The sequence below is a fragment of the Neltuma alba genome, unplaced genomic scaffold, assembly GCF_004799145.2.
Source record: "Neltuma alba isolate B1F8T4 unplaced genomic scaffold, ASM479914v2 tig00004756_pilon, whole genome shotgun sequence".
Classification (NCBI taxonomy): Eukaryota; Viridiplantae; Streptophyta; class Magnoliopsida; order Fabales; family Fabaceae; genus Neltuma; species Neltuma alba.
Genome location: NW_021633850.1, coordinates 1 through 13320, shown reverse-complemented (window position 1 = coordinate 13320; position 13320 = coordinate 1). Strand labels below are relative to the sequence as shown.

The 13320-nt window shown below is 35.9% G+C and overlaps 1 protein-coding gene across 1 annotated transcript; it reads right to left on the bottom strand.

Annotated features, from left to right (window-relative positions):
- Window positions 1-549: 549 nt before the first annotated feature.
- Window positions 550-13249, bottom strand: LOC114745700 (pyruvate kinase 1, cytosolic). Its single transcript, XM_028933863.1, has 16 exons — window positions 13062-13249; window positions 12409-12505; window positions 11945-12042; window positions 10421-10573; window positions 8650-8727; window positions 7381-7512; window positions 6891-6971; window positions 6620-6691; window positions 6301-6390; window positions 5989-6133; window positions 5245-5333; window positions 4707-4802; window positions 4498-4565; window positions 4214-4313; window positions 2998-3057; window positions 550-969 (listed from the first exon to the last, which is right to left on the bottom strand). The coding sequence occupies exons 1-16, from the start codon at window positions 13128-13130 to the stop codon at window positions 817-819; spliced, it is 1581 nt and encodes a 526-aa protein (XP_028789696.1). The 5' UTR covers window positions 13131-13249; the 3' UTR covers window positions 550-816.
- Between the last annotated feature and the right edge of the window lie 71 nt (window positions 13250-13320).

Sequence of the window (13320 nt, the reverse complement as noted above, 5' to 3'; positions counted from 1 at the left end):
AACTAAATATTGATTAATTTTTCTCATGTCAAAATCAATTTGATAGTTAATTTAATTTAATCTTTCATGAAATAGAGGCTACCCTACCTCCCTTGACAATTCTCCTTCCAGTGAAACTGCTTAAATCCATTCTTTCGGGGTTTTAATCCAAAACAAACCTATCAACATCTATCTGAATTTTATATTTGGCACTTCTCAAAGAGGGATTGAATGTTTTTGATTTCAACTGTTGAAAAGTTATGAAACTATGATCTGTTTCCTTCATGGAGCAGAGGATATCCTACCTCTCTCAACAGTTTAGATATGTATATAAAGCATAACAACTCATCGTGGGCAGAACGGTAAATATCGCTTACTTTCACCAAGCAGGAAAAGGGTTTGATTTCCTGTCGTGGCACTTGGGAAGGCATGCCGTACCCAGGCGAGGCACGTAAAACGTCCCAGGTGCTGGATTGGCAGGCACCCTACCCTTAGTTTGGGGTGACCCCAAATACCCACCTAAAATTTAATCACAAAAAAAAAAAGGAGCATAACAAGAGATGTCTCAGGTGGTATACTCCAGTTTGCAATATTGGAAGCCCGTCGGGGGTAATACAAGCTTAATTACAAACAACTGATTCAGCAAACAGCAGTGGAATTACATTACTCATTTCAGCAAAATGGTATGACCAACGTTATGATACAAAACTTCGATGTGTACCTTTTCCTTATTATGAAACGTGGTCCTTCAATGTTACCGGTGCACGAGAAAATTCTAAAGCCCAAAAAGCTATGTAAGGAATTTTATAATCGAACCTTCAGTACGACGTAAAAGTTCTAATCTTCAAGCTCAATAATCTTCACAACTGAAGAGTCACCTACTTTCTGGCAAACAACAACTCGGTCATGGGGCTTAATGATGCCAAAGGCCTTGCCATGATCTAATGCAACCTTCAAAATTGATTCATTTGTTGCACTAGTAGACTCAGCCTGCACCAACAAGACAAGGCAAGGGTATTACATCTATTTTCAATTTTTGCATAGGTAACGATGCAGTATGAAATGATGATGATGATGATGATCCAGGAAGCATAGATATCGAAACAGACACATGAAACAAGATTAGCACAGATACAACATGACGAATTCTGAATTGTTCATGCATCATTTGAGGAGCCACATTGTCTATAACGCAGGTGTCATACTGAGCTCCTGTTTTATATATCTTACATTATGGTAAATACAAATATGTGAAACAGTGCCCGCACCAGCGAGACAAGGCAAAAAGTTAACATCTATCTGAAATTTAGGGGGCATGTGTAATTTGGGTTTAGTCTTTCTAATGGACGATTAAGGCTTTATCGGTATATTGGAAATTTCAATATCATTTTTTGGATCTCAGGATACATTATCCCAATAGAGGACTCTTGACCTGAACTATGATTATTTGGAACTTAAGCTACAATATTTAGGTTGATTATCTGATAAATACCCAAGTGAGAGAATAGAAACGCAAGAAAACAGAGTATAAGATATGTGAATCAAGAACTGTGGATTGAGATTAATGGTGAAAATCAGAAAATCTAATGTTAGAGAACTATTCAGCTAAACCAGAGGATGAACACAAAACTAGAAAGCAACCTTCAAACAAATGGAGAAGTTAGTGTCAACTAAAAATCTATCCAAATATTTCCTGCCCTACTTCCATTCCTGCAGCTCTGCTTATTACCTGTAACCCTGTTAACATGTCTGGTTCCCCAAACCCCTTGCATTAACTGCCACGCGTCTCTCATCCCCTGCCAAAACCAGTCATACAATTCTCCCCTCCTGAACCATTGGGCCCACATTCAGACATGCACTTCAAATGCGGACTAGAAGCTGGCACTCCCATAACTATCCTCGTGGAATTAGGCTTTTACCACTGAACTTCTTAAAGGAGGTTATTAAATGCACCTATTGCTGATCTCAATATCCTTATTTTAGTTCCACATCAAGCCATCCTCAAATACGAGTTAAAAAAATGATCAAATTGGTTAATTTCAGCGCTGCATCTAGTTCATAATGATGGTAGAATTACCGATTAAGAAGGAAGGCTCAAGAGAACAGGAAGGGACCACAATGGAAGAGAACAGTGAATTTGGAAGATAAGCACCAACATGTCACCTTAGCAAACCACATTATATCAAGTCCTGACTTAAGCCATCAAATGAAAATTACTTTCCATTGGAATAGATAGATGTGGGCAGTGGATGAAACCTATTTCGTTTTGTATTTGGTCAAAAAGATTTGCATTGGCAAGCAGATTAGAGAAGCAAAGAGACATCCCAGGACAATGGAATATAAGCAGATCAGTTATGACTTAAGATCCGCACGCATTCATTCTGCAACATTGTTAGTTTTGATTGCCAACTTGAATTTAGCCGAAAGCACCCATGACTGTGGAGACCCCATAACTTTGCGTCTATCAACTAAAGGAAAATTATAACTAGCAGATTATGCAGGGAAAAAAATGGTTTCATGTTTTGAAACAGTTCACCAACCAAATGGCTATAAGTCTAGGCCATCAACCACTTTTGTTAACCTCTACAGATGGTAGCTAGATGAAGTGGAAAGGACTTGCTACCTACGTAAATAAGGTTTTAGGTTCATCGCTTATCCATTATGAAAGGCATAATGACAGAGCTACCTATCATTAGGGGCCCAACAAATTTGACTTAGTCGATAATACCAGATAGCAGATAGCTGTTAGCCCCCCGTCCCCTCAAACCAAAAAAGAAATGTTTAACTGCTTGTCGAGTGACTTTTCGTAAACTGATCAATGCCCCTAAATAAAATACTAAAACAATCCATATTGTGGACAAGTGTGATCCAAGGTGCACTTCAGACATGTAAATTAAAATGATGACCTTCAGAGAAGCAAGCATCAAACCTAACATGAAATACTATTTCCCACTTTGAACACTGTCATGTTACTCAAACAGACCAAAGGTAAACCAAGTAATATTTAATAGGTCTTACTGGATGACGTGGATCCGCCAGCATTGGGAAAAGACCTCTAACAATAAGTGATTGCCTTGCCTGCCATTGGACAATAAATAAAAGGATTAGAAATAAAAACATGCTGATGGATAACATGAACAAGACACACACACACGTATATACAAAAAAAGAGAACCAATTTTTCTTCATCTTCATTATCAAGTAAGACTGCAAAGCAAATATTTCTTGACACAGCAATGAATGCTAACGCCCAAATATTTTTGTTTTATCAATATTTAACTTCAGTCATTTCTCGCTAGATGACTAAGAAATCAAAACAACTAAAAGTCAACTCCAGGGCCTCACAACGTCTTTTTAATTATAAACACTGAGAAGTTTAGCCAAATTCAAAAGCATTTCAAGTTAGAGACACTCATTTTGGATTTCTCCTTCCCCCTATTTTGGGTCCTTTGTTTTTATGGATATTACAGAAATTTCATCTTTGTTTTCAAAACACATACAGACTTCCCTTGGTATATGAAAATTTTACACAGACCTCTCCTAGTCAGCTGAGCATGTGTATGTTTCTAAAATTCTAGGGAGGTCGGTAAAATCCTTCTCCAAATCAAGTAAGTTGGTGTGATTTCCTCCCTGAACATATCATAACAATTTTTCAATGGAAGTTAAAAATGCACGAGAGCTTGATTTCAGTACCAGAAATTCAAATATGCTTGCCAATTGCCAAGAAAGACGACAACTTGTGATTAAAATGTTTATAGACTGATTATCTTGAACTTAATTATGGTAGAAGCCGAAATAATAATACTCCTTTGGTCTTAAATATAAGACCCATTTTATAGTATTTTGAACTTAATTATAGTAGAAGCCAAAATAATAATACTCCTCTCGTCCTAAATATAAAACTCATTTTGTAGTGTTTATACTACAAAATGGGCCTTATATTTAGGACTAAAGGAGTAATAAAAGTTCTTCAAGTTCACTAGAAGTAACTTCAGACTGGCTGTACTATTAGGCAAGCAAGTATCTCCAACTTCTGATAGCAACAACATCACAGATAAATATAATCATGCAGGCACCTGACAAGACTGACTTGACACACGACACTTAATCAAGCTGACATAAATTGGTGGCCATCATCAGGATTAAATTTCTTGCAACAAATCACTAGCCCCAATCTACCACAAAATTAAATTTTAATGAAACAACAAATGCATAAGTAATGTTAATGATATACCTCAAATGCACCAGTGAAAGTCCATCGGAGTTGATTTGTTTTCAGTTGAGGAATGACAACAGATATTACAGGCATGGTTGGTCTGTACTTCGCAATCAACCTACAGAACAAAAAAGAATAATGTAAGCACATGGCTGTTGATATCAACATGAACTGAACAAAAGATACCAACAGAAGAAATCAGTACTTTGAGCAGATGCACATGAATTTGCATTGGTAACCACAAAAATGGTAAATTTATGAACAAAAAGGGAAATGGAGATGGAAAGATGTTAAAAAGAAACCTTGCTGCTCTTCCAGATGAAGTGAAACAAATAATAACAGAGGCCTTGACCTTTATGGCCGCGCGAACCTGCATGTTACAGCACATATGAAGAACTTCCCAAAACTTGGTACACTCAAATCTCTTTGGGAAAGAAACTAGCATGATGATAGTAAGGAAAAAAGAACTAAAAACCAGGAAATCAAGAATACAGTCATCAGAGAAATGTACCGCAGAGGAAGTTATTGATTCCAAATGACTCATTGGCTCCCCCACATATTTGACAGTCTTCTTGAAATACAAATCCTGATTAAAAACTTTCTCCGCCTACACATAACAGTTGACTAATTTCAGTTAACGTTTTTCATCTTATGAGAAGGTGAAGGTTGTAGAGAGAAGAAAGCTAGTGTCTCGACACTTTCAGAGATACCATACATTAATAAAATACATCCATCAGCAAAAGGACCGTGAACAAAAGGCCAGGCTACGTTCAGCGTCTTAATGTACATAAGCCAGAGACACAGCATATTTGAAAATCAATGAAGACTGGACTTTATAAAAGATGTTAAAATGCATCAGAACAACGAAGAAGCCGTAATTTATAAATAATGCGCTCCTAGAATAAGTAGCAACCCATCCAATAAAAGACATACTTAAACGTTATAAATTATCCATGAAGCGAAGACTTCTCCTCTGAAGAACTCACCAAAAATATGAATGTGAGAGACTTGAGGCAGGAATGTCAGTCACAACTAGAGTATAAACCTACCTCTGCACAGATTTTTCCAACAGTAGAAATTGTCTCTACAGGGTACAATCCTCGCAGTGTCTCAGCCCCAAGAAGAATTGCATCACTTCCTGACCCATCAAGAAATGGATAACAAAGTTATACAAGAAAGGTGCATCACGTAACAACACAGATCTTGACTTGACAAGCCTCAATAGAAACATGCACATGTACAATGCCCAAAATCAGAATACATCAAAGAGTTTCACCAAATTAGAGTAGTTTGTGCCGGTCAAACATACAAAAGGAAACCTAAGGGGATACATGAAAAAGGAAGAACGCCTTTAGAGCATTGACTTGGAGAACCCTACAATTTTGGAGAAAGGAAAGTAGGCTGACCATAGAGTTTCTATAGCTATTATTGGGGACTCTGAGCATCACTTTTGGGTACTTTTACTAGTCATTAGGGCCTCAAATATCAGCAAGAGACCTTGCTGTGGCTTGCTGTCTTATTTTCAGAGATTTTATTCGTATTTTGAGAGAGCTCAGAACCAGTGCTGTGTTCCTCGTAATGCCGATCCAGTTTTGATTATCCAATATCAAAACCCCCGTGTTATTCAGTTTCATTGCTCTTGCGCTTCCTCTACTGTTTTATGGTCCGTATTCAGAGCAGCTTGCATCACACACACACACACACACATATCAAGCAGGATTCACTAAAATATAACAAACAAATAAAACAAAGAAAAACGAAAGCACATTTGAAGTCATAATAGTAAAATTCACCATCCAGGACTGCATTGGCAACATCAGTTGCTTCAGCACGAGTAGGTCTTAAATTGTCAGTCATAGTATCCACAACACGTGTAACAACAGCAGGCTTTCCAGCCACGTTGCACTTATAGATAGCAGCTTTTTGGAATAAAAACACCTGAAAAATTGTAGGAGACATATGCGAGCGTATAGTTAATAATATAATGTTAGACCGAAGAAGAAAATCTATCAATATGACATAACAGTTCATAACTAGCATGTAAAATCTCCAAAGAAGCAAGTCATGCATAAATTAGCATTTTGTGTTCAAAAGCATAGGCTGACCTTCTCAGGTGGGAGATCTACCCCCAAATTTCCACGAGAGACAATGATACCATCTGCTTCTCTCAATATCTCATCAAAATGCATCAATCCCTGTGGCAATTTACCAGGGGAATATGCAATTAAAAATCACAATCAAGCATAGTAGGCAAGCTCAAACAATTTACTTGCATTGTCTCTCATATTCTCATCATCATTCCCTACAACTAGCCTATCACAATAAGATGATAGCCTCATCAAAAAGTGAGCCATGTAGGAAATTCTCTGCTTATTTTTGTAACCAGAGTGTATAGTTGCAACTTGCATGGATTTTGGAATTCACCTCAATATTCTCGATCTTTGCAAAAATTTGTGCCTGTTTCAGGTCACCAAGTTTGGAGAGAAATTCACGGGCCTGCAAAATTGAAAATACAGATATATCCAATACCTTGATTAAAAAATAAGTTGAAAAACAATTTACGTAGTCAAAGTTGTTTTCCAGCTAAGGAAGATCACAAACTCAAAATTAAAACTGTAAGCACGAGTGCTGGGAGGAAATCATTCAATATCATATGTCAGGAAAATGGAGAAAAGCTATCTGGAATAGCTCTTACATGACGAATATCTTCAGCATGCCGAGTGTATGACAGTGAAAGGAAGTCTATGTTGTTCTGAAGACCCCATGTGCTTATAACCTGAGTTGATGAATTATATGTCCAAAATAATAATTAGATTCGGTGAGCTACAAGAAAGTAACAAACAGGTACTTTACATGCATGAAACTAACAGGGGTAGGATGAATCAACCGTAATCTTGTAATTTCGGCAAGCGAGAATATACTCATCTTTAGTCTATACACATACATTAAAGCTTTACAATTGCAAAACATTTTTTATTGAAAGTTCCTTTTTTTTTTTTCTATTAATCAATCTAAAAGAACAGACCTATTAGTTCCACAACCAATTTTGATCCAATCTCAACCCAAATTCCCACCATAAGAAAGAAATCATAAAAAATTTGACCATTCTTTCTCAAGAAGTAAAAGTAGAAAACAAACACAACCCCGTTCAATAACAAGGTTCTGATGCGTAACCATGTATTTACCTCCTTGTCCTTATCAGTAAGTGTAGGAAGGTCAATACGAATCTGAGAGACATGTAAAGTATACAACGTCCCAGCCAGTGTAGCGGAATTTTTTATGAGACAAGTGACATCATCACCATGCACCTCAGTGACCTACATTGTAAATGCAAAACTGTGACCACAAAAATACAGAAGAACTCTGACATTGAGAATCAGCAAAGTTGTCTCTTTTTCGAATATTGCTGACATGGAAGGTCTAACTTCACATAAACAGGTGAGTCATAACTCAATTAGCTCACACAGCATAAAAGACTTACTTTCAAATCAAATTTACAGATAAAGAGGGAAAAGAAATCAGGAGAAATAAGAATGAGAAAGAATGAACATAGTATAGAAAAACGTGAAACAAAAGGCAAGGCTTAATTGCCAAATCTACCAATGATATTTCAAGCAAAACCATAATCCAAAGAATTAAATATGTTCTACATGCAATCCTAGAGAAACATTGATCCAACCAGAACTAAAATACTAATAACTACATCCGTTAAAGATAAGAAACCATTCAGATACAAACAAGATAAAATAAAATAAAAGGATAAAAAAGAAAAGCCACCATGAAGCGATAAAAAACTATCATCACATAAGATCATAAAACTCTAAAAATATTTTTTTATCCCACTGATGCCCCGAGACCTCAATACTAGTAATAATCAAATAAAACTTAAAATTCTGAATACACACAGAGGAAGAAGAAAAATCTCACTTCCATCACAGGCATTAATGAAATTTGCCATCAGTAATATAATTTGTCCTATTTTCTTCATCAATTTTTATAAACTACCATCTTCATTGATATGCTGTATTGAATGTATTGTACATTAGTGGATTGCACACGCACATGCACAATTCATTGGGTCAAACTGTTAGAACGGTAGATTTCAAGGATGCAAAAACCAATTTGGTGTCATTGAATCATTGAAAGTCTATAAGGTCTTTGAATTTAAATATCAGAGGAAAATATGTAAAGACCATGATTGCATTTTTTCCCCCCTTAATATTTTTGGCGTCGGTGAATTTAATGAGTGGTTACAGATCACACACATGAAATATATGCCCACATCAAATATTCAGACATTGATATGGGCTATATATAATCACATCCTTTCTTCAGGCTTTCATAACTCGTATAGTTAAGTAGCCAGAACAGTACTCAAAACAATGAGTGAAATATGATTAGCACAAATATCTGCACAAAGCATGAAAAATTCCAGGCATCAAACATTGCGTTACCTCAAGCCATACAGATGTTGTTTCACTTCCTGTAAAGAGGTACTGACCAATAAAAATAGTGTCACCCGGTTTCACTGCCTGCAGGAGTATGGACACCTCAGTTATGAGAAAACCATGATGTATAGAATTTAAGGACAAAACACAAATAACCAAGGTTATCAAATTGGGATACAAATTGTGAATCAGAAAGCTTATTTTTCGAATCTTGAATTGAAACTTATTATGAATCGTAGGATTCATGAACAATTATTAAAGATGACATATAGGTAATTTTATAGAAGAGAACATCAAAAGTTTGTAGATATTAGGTTCTATACACCTCACAAAAAATTTAAAGAAAAAAAAGCCAATATATATCAAATTTCAATGACAAATAGTCCCCAAAATCAATTAGGGAATAAAAAGTTAGGGTTTTGATTGATATTTGATAAGCTGAAAGTGATAAGTGCATTAGGAAGTATTTATAGGACAGATTGCCTCCTATAAATAACCAAAAAAAAAATCAGAAAAAATAAACATCGAAAAGGTTTTTTAACGTGTTGGGTCAAATCCAGCACAACTCAACATTGCTTGAATCGCATGATTTTAGTGTGAATCACACAATTCTAGTGTGAATCGCACGATTTAGGCCACAAAAAGATACAGTGAGAGATTTGTATCTTTTATTGTCTATTTTGTCTCGAATCACACGATTCGAATCGCGAATCGTGGGATTCTAACTACAATGCAAATAACACAAATAAAATTGGACCAACAAGAATACAACCCTAAGGGCTTGTTTGGTATGAAGCAGAGGTAGGAATTGCGATTGGGATCGGAAAAGTCTACCAAAATAGTGTTTGGTAGGAGGAATTGCTTGTTATTTGGGATTGGGCAAACCCATATAGGTGAGATTAGAGAATACTATAGGGGGATTTTTTTAGACCAAAGTTCCTTCTCTTCCATCCAAATAACAAGGGCTTTCTTAATAACAAGGCTGTTATAGTAATTTTACAATTTATACTTAATTTAAAAATAAAATTAATGTAGTCATTCCCTCCAAATATTACTCCAAACCAAACATAATTTTAAAGCTCAATCCCACTCCCACTCCCACTCCCACTTTCACACCCAATCCCATTCCCACTCCCAACCATCAAAATTGAGACCCAAGTACCAAACAGGGCCAAAATGTACTACATGAATGTGAGGGAATGCGCCCTTATGATCATCCTGGTCAGGATTTAGTTTGGACAAAGCTCAAAGACTCCTTGACCATACTATCAAATGAAATAAAATTATAAATATAAATCTAAATCTAATAAAATTGTAATACAAGCTCTGATGATGACTTTAGAGAGTTATGAAGAACAAGAGGTATAAATACAAGAAAATAAGGCAATAAAAATTCCCTTGACTTACATTTTTGGCTGCCAACATGTACCTAGCTGGTTTAAACTGATGAACTGAAAGTAATTACCTCCTCAACCTACAACGCAGTTCTATTTTCTTAACACCTCTTGTTAGGATAACTCTATTATTAATGTGCGGATTCCTAAATTCTTAATAGTTCTTAAGATGGTGTAAGCAAGCCAATCAACAAAAGGGAAAAAATAGTCAGCATAATCAGTAAGTAACGAAAAGTCACCATGAAAATCAAGCAAATTAGAACTATTTCAGAAGACAATTACCATGAGGTGACCATGATTAAAAGTAGGCAGATATCAACAAATAAATCATCAGAAATTTTTACAAAAAATGAATATGATTTGCATGTAAAAGCTATGTTGACCTTTGATAGCCCATTGAAATTAACTGGTAAGAGATTTGATGTCGCTTCTTTGTTTTGATCCGGGGTTAACACAACCAAAGTCTCTGCTTGAAGGGAAACAGGGCGTTCAGTTTTATTCACTAGCAGTTCTGGACCCACAGTATCAAGCATAACCTGTAGTTGAACCAAAATTTGTATAACTGTCAGAAGGTATTTGCATTTATGGAATGTGCGTCTAATAGTAGATGCTGAGATACCATAATGATCACTGATTTGTTCAATATATCATGTGTGATTAAGTTTACATTTATAAGGAGTCAGAGGTGCTGCGTATCTTAACTTCCTTTCTCATACTCGATATGATGGAATAAGCCAGTCACTTTACTAATGTTCAATTACATTAGGAAAATTTGAGGAAAGGGCATAGATATTTGGCATTTTTAAAATGACATTTATGCCATCATTCCTTTCCTTTAAAATCATTGGATCTATGCGAAGCAATAGAGCTGGGACAACTGACAAAAGTAAGATAAAAGGATAGATTAATACACGACTAGACTGAGAAAAAATGTGGTTATCAAATTATACATTTAAGCACAAAATATTACCGTCATGCAATTTTACTTACAACAGACCTTAAACTTTTTCACACTAAAAGTGCTTCAAATAAGCTTCAAACCACAGCTAAGAGTAAAACTTACCGTGCAAGTGTGTGCCTTGTTAAAATACAATGCCTTGTTTATTAACTTCATGCCACCACTACTTCCAGCTTTGTGAATATACTTTATTTTTAAGATATTATGGGCCCTACATAAAATCGTAGTTTTCATATTTTGCTTTTACATGCCCTAGGGTGTTTCTAAGAGAAGTTCGGTTTTGACAGCTTTTGATATAAAGGATAAGATAAGGATCATAGAAAGCCAGCACCAAAGGCTTAAGAAATGAAACGATTTCTGTTTATTACAGTAGCGTGATTAAGGATAAATAATGTTGGATTTGCAATTAGTATAAGAATAAGCAGTCTCATCTATCACAATATTATTCTCATTTATGAAAACATTTAGAACTATTAAAATTCATTTGCGAGTATAGATAGGAAAAAATGCAGATTGAAGCAGGAAAGGATAAAAGTTCAGACCGAGCATCCGTGTCCAATAGCAAATAGTAGTATAGTACATTAAAAGACAATTAGCATTTAAACAAGAAATAAGATTAATACTTATTTAAGATAAAAGAGGGTAAAATGAAGTCCATCACGTGTAGGAAAATCCAAAATCTTCAATATCGCGGTTTGCTGGAAGCCCTTTATGCTTTCAATATTTAATATTATGACTATTCAAAGATATTGGCCTCTGACAATATTTTTAATAAAATAAACATTAAGGAAGATACTTGAAAGAGATTATAAACTACAGATAAAATAAAAATATCTCATATGAATGAATGCAAGTTTATGCATTTTGACAGATACTAGCAGCCAAAAGCAACATAATAAACATGCAAATTATGGCATGTTTTTTCTGTTCACAAATTATCGCATTTTACCGCACAGAGTTTCTTGGTACTCTTGATAGCAGCCTTTAAATTTTCCAATGTCTCTTGGTGGTACTCCCGATCACCCCAGGAGAAATCAAACCTTGCCACTAGCATACGTAAGAAACAAGAATAAGATGATAAAAAGATGACTGAGACACTGACTGTAGACAATATAACGCCACTATGAACAATCAAAAGAATGGCAGCAATATACAAACGGTTAAGTCATGATTTGAAATTCCATTTAAAAAGCGTAAGACACTTCAGAAGACAATCGCTTCCTGGAATATTTTCTCTTCAATTAATTCTAACTGACTGAGCTGCTTTATGAAAATACAGCAATACTAAAATTCCCAAACTCATTGTCGTTGGCTAAAAGAGAAGAGATAGTGTCATCAGAGGGACAAGAAACAGCTACTATCTATTTTTCAAATCAAGATGATCGACAATCAAAGTTTCCAATGGGAGAATACCAGACATTCCAGCATCAAGGCAGCGGGCAATTGTATCAACTGATCGTGACTTCTGACCAAGAGTTCCAACAATTTTTGTCATAGCTGGAAAGAAACTCTGCAGTTCGAAGCAGTTTGATCAAAATCAAAATTAGCAAAAACTGAAATTTTCGATTAACAAGTGCCAATATCCACTAGGAAGTTAGCATATATAACAAATAGTTTTTCTATAGCCTGAAACTCTCTGTCCAATATCCAATGTACCCAAATACTAATTCTTTTGCTGCACCAAAAGCAACGTGGGGAAAATGAATGAGCATTTCCAACCTGGAATGTGTAACTAGAACATTTGCGATCACATTGTAACTCAATCCCAATCAACTAGAATACAAACAGGACAGAGAACACTAATCCTCTACAGTCTTTGCCATCTAAATTTCTCAGATACAAAAAGCAATCTAGTATCCGAGGCTACACCCTCATCGCAACAGTGTGATCACTGCTAGTAACAAAACTGTTTACCAAATCATGATCACTCCTGAGGATCCACATCGCTTAAGACTTCGCAGGGAGGATCAGTACAGTGGAAACTACTTTTTCCACAAAAATAAGACAGCAAAATTGAAAAAGCAACTAGACTGATTGAAAAAGAGGAGAAAAAAATTCTTGCTCACAGGCTTGGATGGCTCGAGGACGGATGACATCCTAATAGGTTCCTCAAGAAGCAAAGGACTAGAATGCATTTTCGATGATCAACACCAACACGGAGGAGGTCAAAATCGTCGGAGAAGGAACAAAGACACAGCACTAATCCCGACAGAGCAGAGAAAGCCGGAAAGCCAAAGATCAGCGATTGAAATCGCGTATGGACAAAGGCAAAGTGTGCGATGAACGAATGAGAAGAGAGAATAGTGTCCAGAGCAAAGTGTGTAG